This window comes from Gadus macrocephalus, chromosome 5 (assembly GCF_031168955.1).
Source record: "Gadus macrocephalus chromosome 5, ASM3116895v1".
Lineage (NCBI taxonomy): Eukaryota > Metazoa > Chordata > Actinopteri > Gadiformes > Gadidae > Gadus > Gadus macrocephalus.
In genome coordinates this window covers 5,313,622-5,338,565 of record NC_082386.1, presented here as the reverse complement: position 1 = coordinate 5,338,565, position 24,944 = coordinate 5,313,622, and the positions used below count along the sequence as shown (strand labels likewise).

Genomic DNA, 24,944 nt, shown 5'->3' with positions numbered 1-24,944 from the left:
TTTCAGCTGTTTCAACAGAGCATGTGGATGCTCCTGTGGCCGAGCTGTGATAACGCTGTGTGCCAACATGTGATTGAAAGGCAAGATGGATTCTCTGGGCTAAAATTAGTCCGCGGCGGTCAGAACTCTAACTGGTCTTCCTTATAGGCTGGCGTGCGCTCACCTTGAAACAGATATTCTCACACGGCATTTTATCTCACTAATGGCTTACCGACGGCAACGGCATTTTGTACAAATGATACTCCAGTTATAGCTCTTAAACCTTACCTACAGCGCCTTAAAGGGACTCAAAGTCAGTTGGTGGTCGGTGGCCCCAGGGTCAGCTCCCCCTCTGAGCCCTGGGTCTGTAGGGATCCATCCCTGATGTGGAGGGTCTGGATGACAACCAGTGCATCCCTGCACCTGGATGACATAGGTGACGGTACGTTTGGACCCCCAGACCACGTTAATGCCGGCAAAGATGGGGAGCGTTGGGGGGATGCAGGCTGGGTAGGGGTGGTGGACTTGTCAGGCCCTCCCCTCCCTCTCCAAGGCAGACCTGCCCTCTGTTGTACTGAATGACGATGCTAATGGCCGCTGTCAAACACTGAACGGTGGAGGTTACTCTTCTTTTTCTAAATGTAATTGGCATTCCAAAAGTCTAAACGAATACACCACCATCAACACACACACACACACACACACACACAAACACACACACACGCACACACACACACACAATGGGTGTGACAGAGCGACAGAGACGGATCGAGAGAGAGCAGAAAAGAAAAGGTTTGAGTGAAAAATAAGTGGTCCACTTAGGGTTGTCATGATGACAACTTGGAGGTTGGGAGCTCAGAAAGCACTTAGAGCTGCAGACAGTGCACTTGGTGGGCCGAAAAGTTTTGTGTTCAAGAAAATGTGCAGACTGGCACGACTGTATTTGTATATGTCAAACTGGACCGAATTACAAAGAGGCGGACCAATTGATTTGGACAGGATCTGTTTATAATCGTTGTTAACGTAGCGATTCCTCACTTCCCGAATATTGTTAAATCGCACAGGACTGATTGGAAAGAAAGCAAAAGGTTTCAGAAGCAATGAGTTGCCCTAGCAGAAAATACATTAGCCCAAGGTCGATAGGGATGCCAATGTGACAACAAAAGCTTTAAATTAATGAAACAAGATGAAAGTTTGTGTTATAACAATCCAAAGTAATTCAATTCTTTGCTCAATATCACTTGACAAAGGCACACAAAATGTGCATGGGACCCAAATAGGGGAGAGTAAAGTAAAATAAAAAATCTTTTGTAAGCACCTACTTCCTTTCTTTGGTAAACTCGGGATTGTTGTGATTCAAGTGTTCTCGTCTTTCCCGTAGTTGTGTATGCACGACCACGTTGTGATGTACCCGATCGACGACAGCACAGCCCGACCATCCCTTCCCTTTCTCCTTCAGTTACATTAACACAGATTCTCTGCCACCACATCTACATGATGTGTATAAGCCTGATGCATAGCTAGTCGTCTGCCAAAACAGTAATCACCATTCATGTATTGTATGGTGCACAAGGACAAACATGAAACGATGCCATTGGCCACTGTGTTTTGAATGGAAGCCTTGACTGAAAAGACGTTTTTATGAAAAATAAATAAATAAATACAAACACAACAATAAGAGTAAACCGTCCTTTCCTGGTATGAAAGAGTAGATTTGTTTGTATTATAATAGAGGCATTACATTTTTTTTTCGGGATAAACGTTGATGGTGTTACCCATGAGCAATGTGAAAAACGTTTTACTACAGCGGTTCTATTTACAGTTCTGCAGAACCGTATTAAAAATCTAGCAATACCTCTGAGGGGAGTGGGGGGTCCCTTGTGAGTATTGGACATCTAGTTCTGGCCTTACCTCTCTCCATTGACCAAACCATGTCTAAATCAACAGCCAATTGGAACACACTGAAGACTCCATGGTCTTGAATTGTCCAATCAGAGTTAAAATACAGATACGTGTTATTGTTGTCGTTGTTGTTGTTGTCATTTGCGGGTCTCAATGAGGGTTTCCGGCGACACCATTGGCTGTTGCTTGCTTGCTCCTCCTCCTCTGACTTAAGAGCTTGCGATTCTTCTGAACCTCCACACGGACATCAAACACCTCTTGAATGGCTTTTCTAAAACAATGGAAGTTGTAGTCGATGAGTCCTGAAAGAATGAAGAAGTAATAGCTGTCAGATCTTTATGAATGATACAAATGGTCTATTGCCATAGCTCTGTCCCTATGGTTATAAATGCAATATGTATCTGTACCTGTTCTATTACTCTTTATCTCTGCGCTTTCTGTTGGGATTCAATAAAGCATACATTTATAATTCACTACAATTCAATGTGTTAATGCAATTTGTAGAGAAGCTGGCAAAAGTATTTTAATAACAATATGGGCAAATTATTCCAATAGTTATAGATTTAAAGAAGGATAGCTACAGTAGTATGATTATGCAATTATAATCCCGTCTCTTTACGCGCCTCATTTCATCCTAAAAAAGTAATTAAAATGCCTCCCTATAGATGTCCTCATTCTCAATATCAAAGGACCCTCTTTGTGTCTCTGGTTGGACCATCTGACCATATGTGGTAGATAATACAATTCAAATCGTTGGGAGACTCTTTATTCTCCATCTGTGCGAGCAGCAAGAGGAAATGAAACAGACAGGGAACTAAAGCTGAAGAATGTTGTGACATGTTTGATGTCCTAAATAACACGTATGCCAAGTGGAATAATAATGATTATGCTTTTCTACAACGTTAACGCCACAAAAGTTGACAGACAAGAATGCTATTCTTGGGGGAAAGTTTTATGTAAATAAAAACAAAACGATGTATAATGCTCATCAAGCCACCTGCTGGTTTTGTGTAACAGCATCTGTGATGGTGTGCGTGTGTAACTGAAACTAGACACTGGCACATTAGTTACTATTTTACGGACCGACATATCACACAACTGACTTGGGAGTTAGAACTTTCTTATAACAAAAACAATAAGCCTCACAACATTGTAACTGGTCTCCTGGCTTTCAGTGGTGTTGTCTGAAGTTGGACTATTTTTAATTAAATTAAGTTTCAACTGAAGCAAGTTTCAGAAGAACACCACATTTTAAAATGTGTCTGTGACACCTTGACAGGTTATGTTGCGTATCTTTAACATTAGCCTGTGCTTCCTCGATACTGCTGCTACTGTTGCATCAGATTTCAGATTTGAGTCCCTTCTGTGGTACTTCTGGCCTTTATGGCTGACAGGTGAAAAGGTTAAATTTGAGTGAAGTACAAGAAACGAAAAGGGAACATGAATCAGGGACCTTCACCTTCCAAATTCAAAAGAATATTCAATTTGGAGGAGTTGTTTTATGCAAATGTCTCTACAGTTACAGCCACTGACTCGGCAGCAATTAGGTTGGCAAAGCTATTAAATAGCACTGAACTGCCAGTGATCATCTCATCTGGATTATGTGTGTGTATTATCAGACAATATATGAAAATATTTCGCAGTATTATAAGCGGTAATTTAGGTTTTAGTATTATTAACCCTAAATTGCAGCGTTTCTGTATTTATGCATTCACCTTGATCTACATCTATTAGTATATGTTAACATGTATGGCTATAGAAACTCTTTGTAGCAAAAAATATATGATCATTTTAACAGAAAGGTCCCCAATTAGCTACAACTGTCAAACACACATTTGATTAGAACAAGAATAATTTGAATTTGACCAGACCCCTCAGACGGATGATTCACCTTAAATTTTGTTCTTAAATAGTTCCGCAACAGATTATAGAGTCTATTGTACATTGTACATCATTGTTCACAAAATTCACAGCAAAAAGAAAGAACAAATAAAATAACGCCCTCCCCGGATGTGTCCTGGATACTACTGGCTGCGTAGGCATTAGGCAAGGAGCTGGCACACCGCAGGTAGAGGGAGGCTGCGGTGGAGGACGATGCCACAGATGTTTTCAAGGGGTTGAGAGCAGGCTGAGGGCCTTTGATCACAACTATGTTCTCGCTGGGTTTTGTGAAGAGGGAAAAACTGTCACATAAAAATAAGAAAAACACACACACACACACACACACACACACACACACACACACACACACACACACACACACACACACACACACACACACACACACACACACACACACACACACACACACACACACACACACACACACACACACGGAATCCATTTTGCCATACTTCTCAAAGACTTTATACCTAATTATAGCCATAGAGGATATTGTCATGTTGTACTACAATGCATTATATGTACAGCTATGCTGGCTCGCAAAATGTATTCCGAATATTCTAAGACAGCTGCATGCTTTAGCTAAAAGCATTAAATAAGCTCTTATCGAAAATCAATAAAAGTTGCACGGAAATCATGAAATTATTAACGACAGATCCGTCAAGCTCTACTTTCTAGTATTGGAAAATACAACATCATATGTGTCTCGTGAAAATATTGCGGTCTGCAACATCAAAGGTTTGACTTTTGACTTTCTTTCCTAAGAATACGATCAGTTGAAATAGACACTTAAATCAGGAATGATTTATTGAATTCCCAATTTGTCACTTGAGAAAAGATCATCGATTGTATTAAACCATCAGAATCAAGGGGCCAAGATTGTGAGTGGTGCTGTTTATAATAGGAACATGGTCACACACATACAGAAATGAAAAATCATCTAGGAAAGAGTTGAATGAACCAGGAGTCTTTTAGATAGGATGGGAAACAAGACACAAGAGACTGCTGGACATGTAGTGTTTTTTAATAAAAAAAGATAATTTTTGATATCTTAATGTGCATTAATTATCATATCAAGCTAAAGCCTTGAACGGCGCTGAATGCGTTGCAAAAATATCCTGAATACTTATTTAATCAAAATAAATCCTATTGGCAAGGGCAAAAACACAACAAACTGATATACGTCAGCCTTGTTTACCCTAGCTCACCACATCAATCACAGCCCGTTCCTTTTCCACCTCTTCCATTCAACTCCTCAAAGAACATTCGTCGGGATGTAATAAGTATTATCATCAGCCTCGTGGCCACGAAGGCTGTGTTTTTACCCCGGGTTCATCTGTCCGTCTTATTCAGTTACAACACGACAGTAAAACTGGAAGTGATCACCTGTCAGCCGTTTGACAAAGGGCTCATACACACCAAATCAAGCGTTGCGGCGATTACTGCAAACTGCCGAGGCCACGTGGGAGTGTCGCTCCATGGTCCGTTTGGGTGACGTCGTGCACCTCAACAACTCCTTCGTGGCCGGGTTGTGGAAAGGACCACCCGGCGGTGATCAGTCGCTCTTCCATCATCAGCGGTCACTTGGTAAACAGCAGAACGCTACGAGGCTGTCGTTACACGGTGAACAAGGCTCTTCTTCCGGTGTGATCGCCGGCTCAGGGGATCGGCCACCACATTGGGTTGCTTATCTCCAAATGTTAAATTGTCTTGAGTTTATGCCGCAGGCCGGCTGCGTCGTTTTTCGCCACCCCGTGCGGCCCCAGCTGCCGCAGATGAAACGCAAACGAGCGGTTGAAGTGGCGTTTTCGACGCAATGCCCGATTCGGTGTGAACCGACCCTCAGTGCGCCAGGAGTGGCTTTGAACCATTACCAACTAACTCTACATGGAGGTAGTTCGGACAGAAAGGATGAAGCAGAACGAGCAGGCCACCACAACACCGCACGGAGGAGACAAGAAGATTTAGTTGTTTACCACAATAAATACCCTTTATATGCATACTACACACACACACACACACACACACACACACACACACACACACACACACACACACACAATATAAAACGTAATATTCACGTGCCTACATACACACACACACACATTTTACTGAGACAACTTTGGAAAACAGGATTTTATTTATTCAAATCCCGTGACATGTCTGATCCCAACCAGGCGGTCTGAATTCTCATCTGTTCAAGTGCTTATCTGCTTCCACTGTTATGTGCTACCAGCACTGAGAGTGAACCATTTAAAATCAGTTCCCAGCAGTTCCCAACGTGCTCTAAAAGGAGAAAAGAGAGCATGACACCAGGCCCCTGTTCACACCGTGTGGATTAAAAGTAAAGTAGACTTCATATTGCTTCGAGTGTGCCTTGTGTCACTTCCAGCTCTTCGTGTCGCGGAGTACAAGAATGAGAGCAGTTTGAGGTGCCCTCGCCGCTTCAGATAACCTATATTGATAACTTCAATATCTAGTTCAGGGATTCACCCTCTCCGTCACCTGAACGGCCACACTGTGACGATGTGGAGGCCTAGATTAGTCGAGCTGGATGCAAAAAGTACCAATATCGTACCGCGTATGGGTATTATAGCGAGATACTACCACAGATATCTCTCTCACTCTAATATGTAATAACGCTAAGGAATTTAAATCGCTTTTTCGCTATTCTTAACCACAACCCCTAACCCTTTCTGTCGCATCCCGTTATAACATATTATGTACATGCTGTTACATGTAGTTATAGTGTTCATTACATCTTGCTTATGTATTTAAAAGCACAGTAAAAGGACACAGATGAAAAGTTTAACCAAACATAATACAGGATTAGGACAAACATGTTACAAAGCGCTAGACTGCTCTGTACCTTCAATTCAATATCTATTGCTTTATTTGTGGATACCTGCTATTGTTTCTCGCCATCCTAAACAGTTTGTCCCCTTGAATGAAAACGTCTTCTAAATTACTTAATGTAAATGTCTTTGTGAGACATTTAATTGCCGCACAAAGCCCAGGCAGGAGAAGCGAGTAAGTCAAATATATAAAAATTATATCAAATGAATTCCCACATTTCTCAACAGATCCTTCAAATGTGGGCCATTCTCCACCCAAACACTTGAAGGTTCTTACATAAGCAATGCATAAAAACGTAGTGAAAAATTTAACGTTTGGAGGACATAGACGGACGTGGGTGATGAAAGAACGCAGCTCTACATTCAAGTAAGAAAAAGAAAATAAGTAGGAGGAGGGAAAAACATGAATAAACATGTTCTTGACTTACAGGGCCGTCACTAACTCCGAGGATACAATAGACTCCTTGAGGAACAGAGAATCTCTCCAAGATGAATCGAGGCCGCCGGTTGATTGAGTTTGAAAGAAACACACAGACCGATGCACCGTGTTCCCTGAGGCCTGCTTTCAGGTTTTCCTCTTTCTGACAGATTCACACTCTGTTGCTTCCACACAAAAGGTGCAATGTGGCTGGAAACGTTTGAAGGGTCAGTGTCAGCGGAGGTCAAAGCAGCTGCTCCGAGCGCTCAGGGCAGCAAACGCCTCACTCAGTGTTGACGCCGGCCCCCGTAGGAAATGAATGGCGGATCATATCGCGGAGTGAACACGCAACGGCCACTTGACAGTAGACACTGTTGATGTGTCGACCATCACTGCCATGAGACTTTCAGAAGGAGACAGCGGAGGAGGACTCAACACAACTTTGGGCAGAGGGAGGAAGGGGGGAATGAGGGTGGATTTATTTTGACCCACTTTTCTTCTCTTACAGGTTCCTGTCGGCAGCTCTGTAAGCTACTCAGTATGCCAGAAAAGCAGAGTGGGATCCACAGCGTTTTGCCATGGTGTTGGAGCACCGGGCCAAATCCTCAAAGAGGAAAGACTTGTTGTTGAATAATATATAAATATATAAACTGATTTACTTACCAATTACTAGCATCACACCTCAGGGGCAGCCCTTACCAGAGACGGTTGCTCTGTTTGGTTATTATTTTGACCAGCCTCCTGTACCTGACACCCGCCGATACAACACGCAGGTCTGAGTAAACACAGGAGGGGATTCACATTTTAAAAAGACAAGGTAAGCATAACATGATGCTGTGGAGACTGTTAATTAACATCCACCACATGATGAGGAGACATTAAAATAACTGCTTTGCAGCTCTGCCGAGCTACTTCCTTTTGGCAGCAGCAGGGTTGACAAAGTACACAAACCCCTGTGTGCACACTATACGTTCCTGACACTGCAGTTATATAGCCACACACACACAGACACAGACACACACATTCTCTCTTAGGGGCTTGTTCATCTTCATGTTCTGTATTTTGCGAGGTACTGGTTGACAGCGAAATTTCATAGAAAAGTTATTAAGGACCAAATATTAAAGCAAGGGTAGGCAAATTAATTTAGAGGGACTTTTTCCTTTTCCTTCATATTTCTTATTTCCTATTTGACAAACACACTACCTGCGCACATTCTGCCTGTGCAGACATTGCGCATGAATTCACCCATTACGCATGAACCGAGTTTTCCACAAGGCTAAGCAGACCTATTGCTAAAGTTAGCAAGCTAGTCACGCGTTTTGGGGGAGCAGCTTTGGAGTATGCCCGACGGGAGGGGTGGGAACTTTTCGGTCGGATACCTCAAAATTCTGTCTTACTCTAGCTGGTTTCTCTGGTTTCTGCATACTCTAGTTCTAATGAGTTTTGGCTATTGAACTCCTGCCCTCAATGTTCAAAATATGGATTTTTTTTGGCGACTGGTTCCAAAACTAATGCAGATGTTCCGTAAGAGACTAATTGACACCCATGACTTGACTGTTCCAATGGATTATATATTGTATTATCTATGATAATGACTTAAAAGCTATCAAATGTATGCATTATGTATGCTTCAACGTTCAACAAAAAGCGTAATCCTTTGAATACAAAATAATAATAGGGATACAAGACAGATCAAGGTTGCCTTTAAAAATGTAGGACCAGTTCATGCCCTCAATAACATCAAAGTCATGAAATTACAGGTACCAAATTGGCACTCAACAAACGTGTAATTTAAACCATCAGGTATGTATTTATAAATTATAGTCACAAAATCAATAATCACACTGTTTTCGTAACCGGTCGATTTGCTGCATTAAAAACACAGATTGATGCATCTTTTGAATGATCTCCTGACAAATAATTTTGTAAAAATAATCCTCTTGAACCCTAACTAATCCTGTTTTGCCTACAATTAAAGACTTGAACCATGGCCTCCTATTTTCCTCATAAAAAATAGCTACAGATAATAAAGTGGCAGCCTTGAAGAATTTCCACTTTATGAATGTCTGTTAAGGCACTTTCTATCGCCCAATGAGGTAATATAGTGGCTTTTGAGCTTAATGAAAATGGAATGAAGCACTTGAAATTGCAGTAGTATGAGTGTTACAAACTAGGCAACACTGTTCGTAACACTGCCAAAATAAAGTACCGCTTGTTGCCAAAGGTGTCGCTAAAGTTATATAAACTGCACTTTCTTTGATTCATCTAGTTGTCATTTTTGTCGTTGAGCTGAAATGTGGCCGACATGTAAACATGCTCTTGTCTAAGAGTTCTAGGGATTACTTTAATTGCTGCAATCCAGGGTTAAGTGTTGTAAATCAGTACTTGTCTGTCTCAATTAAATAAGGGGCTTTTAGAGCACATTGTACTTCCCTAATATGACCCATTCCCCACTAAAATAGGTCATAAGCACTTAACATTGAGTAGGAATTGTATTCTTTCTGGGTTTGATTGGATCATTATATCATTGTAGTTTTAAAAAAAACAAAACATAATTAGTTGACCATTAATTCTGCATAATCCCGCAGGTTGTTGTCCAAACAGCTCTGCATTTGCGTAGGCAGTTGCGTTTAATACTTTTGAAATATAAAATAATGTATACACCACATGGTGTGTACATTTGCTATAATTATTGGCTATCACATTCACTAAGGCTGCAAAAAGAACCCCACTAGGCCAACAGAGAGGACATCCACTGCAGAGAAAAGAATCCCAGGATGGAGACGAATACAGAGAGCCCGGCCAGATAAACGCAAGACTTCAAGGATGGAGAAAATACAAAGAAGGGACATCCAAACAAATGCTGGCGGGATTGAGACGAAAACAGAGGGGCCATCCAGACAAACATAAGACTACCAGTCTGGAGACGGACACAGAGAGGGGCAGACACTGCAGAGGGGGACACAGGGCACTACACACTGCGTGTTTTCTGACCTTTCCTCTCAAAGCTCTCCTCTCGCAGGAAGCAGACCATGGCGAGGAACTTGGTGACCTCCTTCAGGTACACCACAGTGGTGTTATTCAGACGGATGATGGCCATGGAGTCTTTGTCGTAAGGCGAGCCGACAGCTGGATCCTCCTCGGCCAGGCTAGAGGGAGAGAGTAGTTTAAATGTTAAATGGACTGCATTTTTCAGGCACTTTTCTCACCTGAGCCTGCTCAAAGGGCTTTTACGCAGAGTTCCTCCCTTTCTTCCATTCGCCCACTGACGGCGATGTTAACCGTGCATAGCACCGCCAGCATGTCTGGAGCCGTTTGGGGTTAGGTGTCTTGCTCAGGGACACCTCAACATTTAAAGCTGGGAGAAGCTGCTGGGGATCAAACCAGCAACCTTTTGGTTGCATAACCACACTTGTTCTACCTCCAGTGACTGGTGTCGTACAGGAGCAGAAGCGTAGGAAGAGGAGGAGGAGGGGGGGGTAGGGGGAGGAGGAGGAAGGAGACAAGGTTGTGGCGTGGAAGAAGGAGGAGTTGGAGGAGTTGGCGTTCAATAAATATTAGTACAAGGGAAACAGGAAGGATAACAATAGGACAGGCCGTCCTTGTGCACAGAAAAACTTGTGGTTTCACGTCCACCAGACCCGGCGGCTATGAAAAGGAGATGAGCAGCGGAAAAGAGGAGGTCTAATTAGAGAGAGGGAAATGGAGCAAAGGGACACATGTATGAGGTGAGGGAGTAAATCCCTGAAAGAAAGGTAAATAACAGGCCATGATGAAAAATGAGGGAGAAGGGAGGAGGGGGTAGAGAGGGTTACTGAGAAAAGATGAGACAGAGAAAGGGGGGGGGGGGGAGTGTGAGAGAGAGAAAGAGAAAGTAAGAGAGAGAGAGGGATGGGTGCGTCGTTGAGAACAGGGAGGGCTTCCATTGTTGGCCAAAGACCAGGTGCCTTTGATCCCTTCTTACGCATTCTAGTGGTTTGTTTCGGTGCTTGTCAACTCTGAAAATCGACAGTACAAAAAGGAGCATCTTTATTCCAAACTAAACTTCCCTCATCTTGATTAATGTTTATCCTTTGTTTTAAAATATCCTTTGGGAGAATTTAGTATTTAATCATTACTAAATGGATGTGGTAGGCTACACCACGGGATGCATCTGCAGACCACTGACACATAAATAAAGGTAAGACGCGATATTTATTATCGATAATAAATAGCGATATTTATTATCTAACCCTAACCCTTAAAATATGCTGGTGCTGTGGCAAGGTCTTTTGAGTTTTTTGCACTCAAGTGGTCGGCTGTTTTAGCTTGCAATTGATAGTCGGTGGAGTCAGTCTCTTGTTGACACAAAGGGACTTTTGGTCATTCTTGCTTTGCTTGAATTCTGGAATAATTGTGCATGAGTTTGGACAGATTTTGTATGGATTTTATTCCTTAGTAATTAGCTACATGGGCCGTCTTTCAGAACCTTTCATTGCCGGCACTAAAGAGAGAAAAAAAGAGTGCATCCTCATTGTACCCAGCACTTCTGAAAATGCACTTCCGAATGCGTCTCTGTCCCCAGCACATTTCAAACCAAACTGACGCCCATGGATCCAGTACCTTCCGCCATTGTCGTTAATTCAGTTTTCTGAATGTTAGTTTCTGCTGCTGAAGTCCCAACCACTGGCACTGATCTAATAGGTCTGTAGCGTCAGTGGGTCCCACTGATGGACATATTAAAGTCCCACCTGTTTCTTGTCTTATGAGAATTCTCCCCTCTTACACTTCCTGTTTTAAATTACGCAACAATCATATTGCGTAATTTAAAACAGGAAGTGTAAGATATCGATACAGATCTCTTTCAGGGGGAAATAAGGAAATGATGCTCGACCATCCAAAAATATGAGTGGGTTTCTAACGATACAATGCTTAATGGAAATGGGTGAAGTTTCCCTTTAAGCCTCGGGCACTTGAATTGGTAACTGCATAGAATTGGTCTTGCTCGGATTTCGGCCCTTTGCAAATAGCCCACTAAAATAAATAAAATGGACAGAGATTATTTTATTGTTGGGGCTAAAATGCATATTTGGTCTGTTTGTTTATTGTTTATTTGGAAGGGTAACTCACACTGTTTTCATAATTATTCATGTCCCTTCAGTTTGATTGACACATGGGTGTGGTTTAATCTATATACCGGGAAACTCGGATCGGCGGGGGCAAGAGACAAAGGGGGTTAGTGGGGCTCCTGATTATATTTTCTCTTCACGTCAAACAACCGTCAGTAACAACCCTCATCAACGTTGTCATCGTCATCACTTTATCTTTTATTTATTTATTTTCATTACCCTCTAGATGTTTTCATTAATCTGTTGTGATTCGGTCTTCTAATAAATTCTCAAACTATATTCATCACCGGACTTGGATTCATTGAAGGACGCGTAACTGCTTGGAGCCCAGCTAAGCGTCTTATCTGCCTTTATAGGAAAACTGTCGCTACATCTATACCATCACATTAACATCCCATTCCCTGAAACAATGTGCACAGGTCTAACATTTCACACACATTTCAAAAAGTTACAAAATAATACAAGCCAGGCTGCCTCTTCTTACCGTGATTCAAAAGAGTTACGATTTAAATATTCGATTCAGCTGCTCCGTGCAAGTAACCCATTTTTACATTGTCCTTTTATCAGCTGGTAAAATAATGCTCTAACTTTGATGCGTCTTGCGTGCAATAGAGTTGCGTGAATCAAACGGTCAGACTTACATGCGTCAGCCGAAGAAATAAAGATTCAAACTGTTCATCGAAGATCGATTGATAGTCTTATCTGAGAGTGAGAAAGACACCGGTTATAAGGAGGGTGCATGCTTCATAATGTTTAGCAAGAGCCTGAGTTTGCATCCATCCATGATCTTGTAATGTAGGCTATTGTTATTTCAGACAGTTTTCATCTGGACAGTTAAAAAAGGATCCATAGGACTATTCATACACTTTATAATTTTAACTTCATAATTATATCCTAACTTAATAATTTATTTATTAGGCCTATCAATGAATTATGAATGACTGCTGAGTGAAGTTTAGTTGAACTCACTTTCGTTTTCCAGCGTTTACAAGAAGTCACATGTTTTGCCAGAAGGGTGGGGCGCTGCTGAAGAGATTGTAACTGTTTGTTTAACAGCACACAGTACTCGGACCTCTCACTGTGGGCTCCAACTTTGTCAGACTACTTTGAAAAGGTAATTATTTGATATTGCCATTTAAATTGAAGCGTGATATTCGTAGCCGAAGTGTAGTGAAACATACATATAAAACGTTGACGTAGAATACATTCAGTTGTATTTAATTGAAATAAGGCCTTTATAGATTAAGCCTCGGGCACTTGAATTGGTCTCGCTCAGATTTTTGCCCTTCGCAAATAGCCCACTAAAATAAATAAAACGGAAAGAGATTATTCTATTGTTGGGGCCAAAATGCATATTTGGTCTGTTTGTTTATTGTTTATTTGGAAGGGTAACTCACACCGTTTTGGTTCATGTCACTTCCGTTTGATTGACACATGGGTGTGGTTTAATCTATATACCGGGAAACTCTGATCGGCGGGGGTAAGAGACAAAGGGGGTTAGTGGAATAGATATATACATTATAGTTCGGAATTTTGGACATAGGACCTGATTCCCAAGTGAGCATTGGTATTCTTTATCACTGGAGACAGTTTTCAACACATTTCATTCAGTCCTTCTAGTTGCAGAGTTCACTCGTGCTAGGCTAGCGCATGGCAACGGGCAATGCTAGCCTGCTATTAAAAACAGTCTTACCCACTACACAGTACACCCGAGGTGAATCAATTATAACGCCAGACTATAGATTTAAATGTCTGTGTTGATAGAATAATGTTAGAAATAAAATGAACCTTGCATCGCGTGAATCATCGAGGGACTACTTTCTCAGCAGAAGCGGAATTTTACTATGCGCCGGTTAGTTTTGTAACCAAATCACATTTAGAAATTGTAGAAATAAGCGCTACAGATGGGCACCACAAAGTTTCCACCAATTTCCAGTGCGAGATCCAGAAAGGACTCAACGGTGGCTTGTTGCTGCTGGCTTGGACATGAAAACACCGGCACGTACATGTACGGTTCATTGGATACAACAAATTCCTCATAATCGTCTTCAAAAGCAGATGCATCGCTAAGTCCTCCAAACGTGGCCATATCTTGTTGATTGAATACGCTAATAGAATTCCTTCGTTCACTGTACTCTGCGTTTGTAGCAATGACAGCGGCAGGTAAAAAAAACTAGAGCCGGTAACCTAGGTATCAGTTCGCCGCTGCCGTAGCCTACTACCGGGAATATAACACTGCTGCTGAGACCCAGCAATTCCCTCAAAATGCAATGCAATGCAAGGTTGGTTTTATTTCTAACATTATTCTATAAACAGACATTTAAATTTATAGTCTGTCGTTATAATTGATTTACCTCGGGTGTACTGTGGAGTGGGTAACACTGTTTTTAATAGCAGGCTAGCATTGCCCGTTGACGTGCGCTAGCCTAGCACGAGCGAACTCTGCAAGGACTGAATGAAATGTGTTAAACTGTCTCCAGTGATAAAGAATACCAAAGCTCACTTGGGAATCAGGCCCTATGTCCAAAATTCCGAACTACCCCTTTAACTAGATGCCTCGTCCGCGCTGCTGGCAACTGGAGTCGAACGTCACCACTGGCGGCCATCTTACCACAGTAAGCCGCTCACCCATTGTGTTGGTAGTGGTACATGTACTTTTTAAATAACCATAACTTGCTCAATTTTCAACAGATTTTCGAACGGTTTGGTTTGTTATAAACGTCAGAGATGTAGTTATGACACTGCATACTTTTGATAGAATAATGAAAATTTGAATAATGTTCTAAAATACCAAGCACTAACGGCTGCGGCCTGCGGGAAGGCAGAGTTGGAAATCCAATCCCGCCCACATCCGGATTGGAAGGTCCAGCCCCTCCGGCATCCAGTACCATTTTACGTGGGTTCCCACCAAACGCGACGGGGCGACAAGACTCCATACAAAGTCAACGCATAGACGCGTATCAGTGTCACTAGAAAAAGCTGCGGCGAGATTTGACATGTGGCGCGGCATGAACGCCCTGGGCGAGGCGTTCACGAGGATTTAGTAGCGCGACGCGTCGCTTGAGTTGAAATATTTGAACGTACACAGGGCTCCAGACTAACTTTTTTCACTAGGAGTGAAAACAGTGGCCCCTAAAATTTTAGGGGCACACTCTGTAAATCAACATGCCAATGTGATTTTCACTACATTACTTATAAATATTTTGATAATAGATGCAGAAATTACAATGTGCGGTTTCAAATTCAGTGTCACATTTAATTGTGATTCTCATCTATACCGACAGTTTTTTATACAGCATCTTAAAGCACCAGGCCGAACACCACATTGTAATTCCCTGGGGTTTCATCTGATTTGTCTAATTTTCCGACGTCGATTTCAATTTATAGCTGGTCGGGCCGGGTGCGGAATGTTATTTGCGCTACTGTCGGAACACTGGTCGGATGCAGTATTGCGGGCACGGGCGGTTGCGGGTTTGCACAATAAGACCCGTGCAGGACTCTGGCACTGGCATACCAGCAGCAGGTCAGAAGAACGAGTCAATAGATTGCGAATTGTTCAAACACACGTAGCAGGTTGTGAAATCGTTCTCCCTCTCACAGACGTTTATGCGCGTTCAATATTTAATCTCTATACCCTCCCCCTCAATAATTAGCCACTAACACTAATGTACAATTTGGTCGCAAACTCTCACATTTTGGTCGCAAAATGCAACCATTTGGCCACAGTGTGGAGCCCTGGTAGAGTAACTGAGCGTCCACACCAAACGCCACATGTGTCGCTTGGCCGTGGTGTCGCCTGAGTTTCGTCGTGCGACAAGTCGCGGCATTGATTTGTGCAAGTTTTATCACGCGACTTTAGTCGCGCGAGTATGAGGTTGTTGACTTGTACCAGATACTTCGGAGAACCCGACGCAGTCTATTCATAAAATCATCCGGAGGCATACACAGATTTTGGCCATTATTATATATTTTATTATATAGATATTTACATATTAGATTATATCGTATCATATACTATTATATATAGAGCTCTGCGAGTCGCAAACAGAAACAATCACTTTCTCCTCCATGCTGCGTTTCACTCCGGAGTGCACTGCAGGGAACGGTTGGCAGGTTGAACGCTGATTGGTGTTACGTCGCGTTAATCCTTCTTAACAGAGTTTGCTTTGTTACCGTTACTGTGCGTTCACACCAAACGCAAAGCGTTAATCAAATAACAGACCTATTTTAATTTGAAAATAAAATAAAATTAACAGGCTTTGACTAGAGCCCGACCGATATAGGATTTTTAAGGCCGATACCGATACGAATATTTTGTGATTAAAAAATCCGATATGCCGATATATCGGCCGATATATATAAAAAAAAAAAATCCAGAAACGCGCAACAAAACAAACAGATTTCCCTAACATTGGTTATTTGTAGTTATCCTTTAAATCCTTTTCACTCTCAACTAACACGTAACAACAGCAAAACTGGACATGTTAGTCATGAATTAAGTCATGCTTATCGACTTTAGAGAATTGATGGGGATGTTCTTTTAATTGTTATTCAAGCAATGTATGTCTTGTGACAGTTGCCAACTTACCATGAACACACTTGCACACATGAGCTGTGTTGGAAATCATTCCCTATTCACTCCCTCACTATTCCCTATATAGCCTAGTGTTTATGATATAGTGCACTATATAGGGAACGAACAAACGAGAATTCGGACACTACGCTGAACATTTCTAAGCGTCATTTGCGTCAGTAAATGCGCCGGGTATTTGTGTGACGCAGACAGATGCTCCCACATCATGTAAACAAACCGGGCAATCCCGAGGAAAGCTGGAGCTTGTATTGATGTTGAATGCAACATTTCCTTGATCAAGTTTTTTTTATTAATTTTGAATATTACATTTTCTATGTTAACTCCCAAAATTGTTGACATCTCTAAACGAAAGCCGGAGACTCCATCATTAAATGTATTAGTTTTCGCGGTTATTCAGCTTCTTCTTCTCCTCCGGAAGAACACTACCGCATTGCATTGTGGTATACGGAGTAACAAGTAGGGAACATCTTATGTACACTCAAATTTTAGTGCATTAAATTAACCACTGAGAATTCGAACACCACTGCAAAATGGCGAGCACCCTATATAGCGCACTATATCCGTGATAGGGAATGATTTCGAACACAGCTATGAACAACACCGATGATCTCCGTCGATCTCCGTCATTCACTCTGCCTGAATCAGCGGGTTTGGGGCGTTAGAGCGCCCTCTGGTGGACAAACATTTTTTTTTTTTATATTCATTTATCGGCCATTATAATGCCGATACCGAATAGTTTGAAAAATGCCTAATATCGGCCTGCCGATATATCGGTCGGGCTCTAGCTTTGACATTTAGCATTCACCGAAATGATGGACTTTCAGTCCTCCTTCTTCTCAAACGCCGTAACCGGAACACTTATCCTAAAATAGTATTGTCGGCAGGGCTGGACCTTTCTAGGCGGGGCTGGACGTCCAGCCCGCCTCCCGCAGGCCACAGCTGTTAACTCCTCCACTTCTCCGCAAAGAGGGAGGAAGAGGAAAGGGCAGGATCGACCTCTCAGCTTTAGGACCGATGTTTCATGCCCATCGACCTGTACACTGGGATATGACGGGGGCTAGAAAAAGTCCTAAACATCTCCAAACACAGACTTTCGGCGAAGTAAGCACCTGAACCGATCTATTTCATCGTAAAGAACCTCAAAATAAGGCTTAAAGTGCAAAAAAACTGACTATCACTTTATCCTATAACCCCACTCTCCCATCCTTCTCTACAGACAATTATCGCACAGCATCACATACTTTTACCTCGCACCTCTCACTATTATGCTATGTGTGTTATAGTATAAAGAAGAGCTAGAGGAAGAAACAACCACCATGGACGACACCGCAGAACAACTCCTCCGTAAGATCTGGTCATGGCTGGAGGAGAAGGAGAATTGTGAAAAGAATCTGTGGAAGCTGGTGAAAGAACTTGAAAACCTCAGAGAGAATTGTAATGCCGGGGAATGCGTAGGGAACACCATATCTGTCTTAGGCTCTGCGTGTCTTCTAGGGGGAGCAGCGGCCACGTTCTTCACCGCGGGGGCTGCAGCCCCGTTTCTGGGTGTGCTGGGGATGGCGTACGTAGGTACAGGTGCCACAATCAGCGTGACCTCAAAGCTAATCGAACATTTTGTGTCCGGCAGCACTATGAAAGATGCAAAGAAGGCTGCAGAGAAGACCGAAATAATTGAAGAAGAAATAATGAAACTGATAGGAGAGCTAAAGAGGGAACGAGTGAACACTGAACAAGCTGAAAGCGAATACATTGCAATGCGTATTTCTAAAGCCATGTGGGGGAAGGTTCACACAGGGCAGCCCCCTCAAGTTTTTATTAAAGATGGCTCTATGCTATTTTTATTAATTGTAACATTCATAGATTTGAGCATGATGCGAAAAGTTCAAGGATCAATAACCAAATGCCTGATCCAAATGATGGTACTGAATCTTGCAAAGGTCGGAGGAAAAGCTGCAGCTAAACGTATGGCGGTAAGGGATTTTGAATATTTCTGTATGCATATGTTGCATATGTCTACATTTAACACTTTGCTAAAAGTTGAAAAGTCACAGACCACATACGTTTTTTGAATAAATGTCTAAATTGGCTGATTCTAAAACTGACCAATAGAATATAATTTGACAACATTTATGCATTTCTTTTATACATTTTTCATTGACAGTTTGCAGGAGGGATTGGTATGGTATTCGCACTTACGGAGTCGATTAAGAGCTGGAACGAGCTTGTCAAGAAACAGCATCTGACTGAAGCCAGCCAATCACTGAGGAACGCAGCTGAACACATTGATCAGTTCTGCAAGGACCTGAGGAACAATCTTAAAATGATTCAGTAAGAATACTTAATGATGCATCATATTAATTGAATGATATTGATTGCAATTCTTATGCAATATATTGGTCAGTTAGTATTTACTGTTCCATTTATAAGTTATGAGTTCCAATTACAATTGTAATTGTATAAGTGAAAAACTTTTTATTGTTTTGTTTTTATGTGTGTAAATTGTACAGACCAATTGAGCACAAAATCCACATTTAGGTTGAACCTAAAGTGGTGTAGTGAAGTATTATGAAAATTACAAACTGGGTTTCGGTGGCAACTATCCTGCCATGCGATCAAATCAGCGGCGCAGTGACACATTTTCCATCATTCAGCAGTGGTTGTCCTGACAGAGAGGCTATGGAGGAGATATCGCAACTTTGGTTGATTAAATGACCCTGTTGTACAAATTCACGTCTTTCTATTGTTCATTCTCAGGGAGGAAATGGCCATTGAACTGATGAACCAGCAGACAAACCAGGCGACAAACAACCATCAAGGTAACCAGAGTAATCAGAACCAGCCAGTGACGTGCGGTGAGGTTTTTGGCCGGTGAGGCTCTGAGTCAGATTTAGAGATAATCATATACGAACCCAATAGAGTAGCTTAAATTCACCATTCAGTTGGCAGCTTGCACATTGACTACTGGTTGTGTTCCATATCGACATTCTATACACACGCTTGCACACACCCACACACACACACACACACACACACACACACACACACACACACACACACACACACACACACACACACACACACACACACACACACACACACACACACTGACTATGTAGTTCCTCTAATGGCTTTGTTTTAACTGGTTGGACTAAAACATAGAATTAAAAGGGAAGGTCGATTTCATTCACAGAATGCAAAGCGCACACACACACACACACGCACACACACAGTTAGGGTAAATATTTGTCCAAGGAAGAACGTTAAATTTATAGCGGCTCAGAGAAAATGCCCATTTTGCTCCATTTGTTCTTAATTTGCCATCGCAATTCCACAATTGCTAATTAATAACACACTCCATCAATACAAATAGAAGGATTTACTGCAGTATTTGCATCAGTGTATGCACCTTTACTTGTAAATGAAGTCCATTCTGAGTTCCTTCAGTGCGGAGGTACTGGCTGCCTCACCTCTTGCTTTTACAGTGCGGTGAGGCAGCCAGTACCTCTGCCGCACCTCACGGTTTGCCGCTCCAATTGAACATGAAACAAGCAAATTTAGCGATTTTGGTAATAATGAAATTGAAATGATTGAAATCGTACATAACTTGTACTTATAGTACAGATAAGTATACAAAAAATATTATATATAATATAAAATAAATATATATATTTTTTCTTTCACAACAGGTGAGCCTCACTCGTCCGCACGTCCCTGCCAGAAGGATCATGTAAAACGCAGAAAGTGCTTCGGCGACGAGAGCGAAAGCGGCACCACTGCCAGCAGCTTGGGGAGCGAGAGCGAGAGCGAGGAGGACAGCACTACCGACGTCAAGAGCGACGAGGAGAGTAGCGACGGGGAAGGCTATTTGCGCGGTGCGCTTCTCAATGTCAGGTCCATGTCCAACAACATTGATGAGGTACGAGAAATCATCGAAACCAACAAATTAGACTTCCTTTGCACCACGGAGACCTGGTTAAACCCTTCAAATTACAAGACGGTGCTCTCGGACGCTAGTCCCTCTACCTTTAAGTTCGTCCATGAGGCCGAACAGGATAACAACAGGAAGCCCGGCGGCGGCACCTATGGCGGCGTGGCCATCCAATACAAGAATGAAAACAAGGAAAAAGAACAGGAAAAAAAATTGTTTAGCCCAACTTTCAAACCAGTGTTTGATTATGTGGCCATGGTCCTGGAAAACGACAAGTGGGAAGTTCCCGTCCTCCTGGTCAACTTGTACATTTCTCCCAAAAAAATAAAGGCACATTTTGGTGAGTTTGTAAGCCACTTCGAAGAGCTGCTGCGCATTTTGAAAGAGGAGGGACATGACAACGTCATCATCACAGGTGATTTCAATATCCACATGGACAACCCCGAGGATCCCTCGGCCCAAACGTTTTATGACCTGTTGGATAGTTGGGGTCTGAATCAACATACCCATGGGGCAACACGTTATCCAGGGGGACACACACTGGACCTGGTCCTCACCTGGAATGTGGCTATTCGCAATGTGGGAAAAAAATATGACAAAGAACTCTCGGATCATTGTCTTATTCTATTCGAAGCCAGACCGGAGTCACCAGACAGAGACGTAAAAAAGTAAATTAAACATGAATATAAAAAATATTGAGCATATATATTCCCCATGCTTTGAATGTATCCAATTCTGACATTAAGCGGTTTGAATCAACCGCTTTTATAGATTAATGCTTTATTAGTCATTATTTTTAACCAAATGCCAAATATTCCAATGAAATCATAGATGCATAGTTTTTTTTCAGAATATATATTTTCTTATGAATCTGCACTCGATGTTAATTAATTCTGAAGATATAGTTTAGGGCTACGATCAAACACATTTTCTTAGACTTGAAAATTTGAATTTATGTAAGGAAGTTGGATGTGACACTGTTTAGGGTTCCAAGGACCATAGTATTGTGGCTTTTTAATAAATAATCCACACTGATATTTATATATAAAATTTGAACTTAGTGTGAATAACATAACCAAGAAGAGAACTAACCGTGAATAGCATTATCGGGAAGAATGCGTGTTTGAAAGCCACAGCAGTGGCCCACATGGTGACATGCAACCGAAAGGAAGTGGCTTACTGTGCGTTCACTACAAAGCAAATATTTTTGCGACGCAGCGTGAGTTTGCTCGCAAGAGTAGTCTAAGCAGAGCCCGTCTACGAAGAGCCTGGGCACTCCCTATACGCCCCATTGTACCGATTTTGGTTGTAGTTCCATGAGACATCCACTGGGGGTGATCGCAGGCGAGTCCAGATTGAATGGGAGTCTATGGGGCTAAACGGCTAATTATGCCTCTTTCACCTGCTTGTCGTTGAAATATCGCAAATTTTATTGTAGATTCCGCAAGTTCAATATAGATTATGGTTCAAAAGTCAAATGAGTGAGTACTTAAGTCCTTTCGATTTCTTACAGTTTGGGCCGTTGTTGGCCATACACGCTAGCATTCTGCTAATGAATGTTGATTGGTCAGGGACGGACTTGCGACTGATTACGACCAGAGACCCCTATTGACGGCATCTGAAGCTGAAGAGCAATCAGAAACGTGTTAACTTCGAATTTCCGTCTAACTCAATTTTTGCGCATTGTATTTATATTTTCCTGCAGGCCCTTTTATTTTTTAGATAGTATGTATGGTGAAAGTACATGGGCATGAATGGAATTTCTTCCATTTCTTGTGTTCAATGTTCAATGTGTTATATACATGGTAGGTACGGTATGACCACCTTAAATAATACAGTCAATGTCCCGCTCAATACCATTTCATCTGTCATTGTCTATTTTTCGAAAATAAAGATAGTTTAAAAAAGAAATGCCTCGTAAATGTGCAATGATAAACTGCACTAACAGTGGGAACGGATTGTCCGTCTTTTTGTTTCCCAAGGACAGAAAAAGGTAACGTTCTTGCTTGCTCCTGTATGAATGGTCCTAGGCTACCTGAGGCTTCACCTGGTAAGGAAAGTTGCGCTGGAGCCCGGGTAATATCGCACATGGCTTATTCAAGTTGCGCCCTAGACATTCTCTAAAGTGTCGAGACTCAAGCACTTAACTTACCTTAACCGATTGTTCCAATGGTTAGTTAACGATTTAACAACTTCAACATCTGCTATTACAGTCGTTATTTTTTTGTAGGACTTGGGCTAATGACCTTGCACAGAGGGAAAACCATCTACACCACTTGTCATTGATTTCTATGCATTCACTGATCTTTACAGATGGGTTTGTTTTAAGCCATTGAATATAATTGCTCTGCCCTGCAACACATTATAAGCTACACATGTTTGTTAAATGAGAAATACGGTCTGGGTCACATTGAAACAGTAACAGTTATATAACAGTAATTATACAAACATTATACCAACATTGCAATAGGCACGTTTATTCAAACATCACACTAACAAGAACACAATAAGAACAGTAACTAATAAAAAAAAAAGAGAAATGATTTAACAACACTGAACATACTGAACAGAGGCAGGGGAAAAGGACAGAGGAAGAAGACTTGTCCGTTGTCACAGCATCAAGGTCCAACTGTAGAGATCAAGAAAGGAAGAGGCATGAGGAGTATAACAGAACACTGCTCTCTAGCAGATTGTTTACTGATGTAAACTAAATTGATGCAGTCTTAAAATTATGACTCTAATCCAGGTTTCTATTTTAGGAGAAAGAAATGGCTCATAATCGTTACTAAAAAAAAAAGATTTATCATCGGCACTAGTGAGGATTAGAAAAAACACTCTCTGTAAGTAACATACATATGTAAAACATTCGCACATTTTTTTTTTTACATTAGCTCACTAAAACTCTGTAACCATGGTATTAAGCAAAAAAAGCCTTACCTCCAACAGCTGGTGTTATCGTTGCGGGAAAAGGGAAGTGCTTTAGAACCTCGGTTCTCAAAGTGGGTTCCCCGGACCCCCGGGGGTCCGCGGCGCGTTGCCAGGAGGTCCGTGAAGAGCTTGTTCTTACAACATAAACATACCGGTATTTATGGGAAAAAATTTTGGGCCGGTCGTCGGCGTAACGTTAAACCAATGAACACTCGGCTTTTACATTACGTCAAACTCCCTCAGGCTTTACCTTCACATCTCGCACCTAAATAACTAAATAAAAGCCAATTAAACAGGCGCATTGTGTTCAGCCCTCCCCCTGCTTTAATTTTCGGCCAATAGAAACTCTGTTAACATTGAGTCAACCTGTCAACGCATCCTCGAGTCTGCCCTGCTTTCACACCACAAAATGCAAAAAGATGCCGCGCAGCACGATCCCATTCAAAGTGAATGTAGAGACGCGTTGCGGGTTTGCTGCCGGACCACTTGCTGCCGAGAAAACCGGCAGCAAAATTTGATTTGCGGCACGGCAAGATTTGATTTGCAGCGCAGCACGCCCGTGCCCGCGCTGCAGGCGCGTTCACGTATTTTGCGGCGCGTCAAATGCTGCTCGAGTTGAAATATTTCATCTTTTCGGCAGCAAACGCGTCATGACAGCCAATCAGCGTTCAACAGCGTTGCCAAAGCTGTGTTTTGCGTCCCCTTCAAAGCTTCATCCATATATGCATGGCATGCCGAGCAGGCGATTTGTTACGATGGACCATTGGTAACAGTAGGTAACGTGTTTACGTGGGTGAATAATTTAACTGTTTTGCACCACTTTACTATCTCTCTTGTAAACCAATCCTTGCAGACATTTGGAAATAAACATGTCCTCTGCCGTTGTCCCATGTCCATTGTGACAACATTGGGCAATGTTGCCGTGTCATGTTTTTGCTGGTTTTGTTTGGGTTGGGTAGTGTGTGTGTGTGTGTGTTGTGGCATCCCGCCACGTAAACCTCGGCCTGGACGGGCCCGAGGTACCGTGAAGGACGGGGTATACCACCCCCACCCACCAGCCGGCGACGGAGAGCATCTCTCTCGCCTCCCCAATCAGGGGGATTGGGGGACACCTGGCCGGTGGCAGGGGAGCCATCTTAAGAGGAGGTCCAGGACAGCACAGCACGGCACGGGAGCAGGAAGGAAGTGCTCGTGGCAGCGAGAGAGCCTAGAGGCCCACGGAGGCCCTAGAGACCGCGTCTCCTTCATGGTTTGATTGTTTAGGTTGATTGTTAAATAAATGCCTGCAATGGCTAAAACCCCAATGCCAAGCGAGCTTTGTCCGTGGAAC

At 42.3% G+C, this 24,944-nt stretch overlaps 1 protein-coding gene and 1 long non-coding RNA gene across 2 annotated transcripts in view; both read right to left on the bottom strand.

The window, feature by feature from the left end:
- Positions 1 to 965: 965 nt before the first annotated feature.
- Positions 966 to 24,944, bottom strand: part of rragd (ras-related GTP binding D) — a 50,871-nt gene continuing 26,892 nt past the window's right edge. The window contains exons 6-7 of the mRNA XM_060051839.1: positions 10,051 to 10,205; positions 966 to 2,183 (exon numbers count right to left, since the gene is read on the bottom strand). Coding sequence (XP_059907822.1) covers positions 2,032 to 2,183; positions 10,051 to 10,205 — 307 coding nt within the window. The 3' untranslated portion in view covers positions 966 to 2,031. The remainder of the gene's footprint in view (positions 2,184 to 10,050; positions 10,206 to 24,944) is intronic.
- Positions 4,083 to 9,522, bottom strand: LOC132457588 (uncharacterized). The gene is made up of 2 exons (XR_009525731.1): positions 9,266 to 9,522; positions 4,083 to 9,226 (listed from the first exon to the last, which is right to left on the bottom strand). It is a non-coding gene; the product is annotated as an uncharacterized LOC132457588 (long non-coding RNA).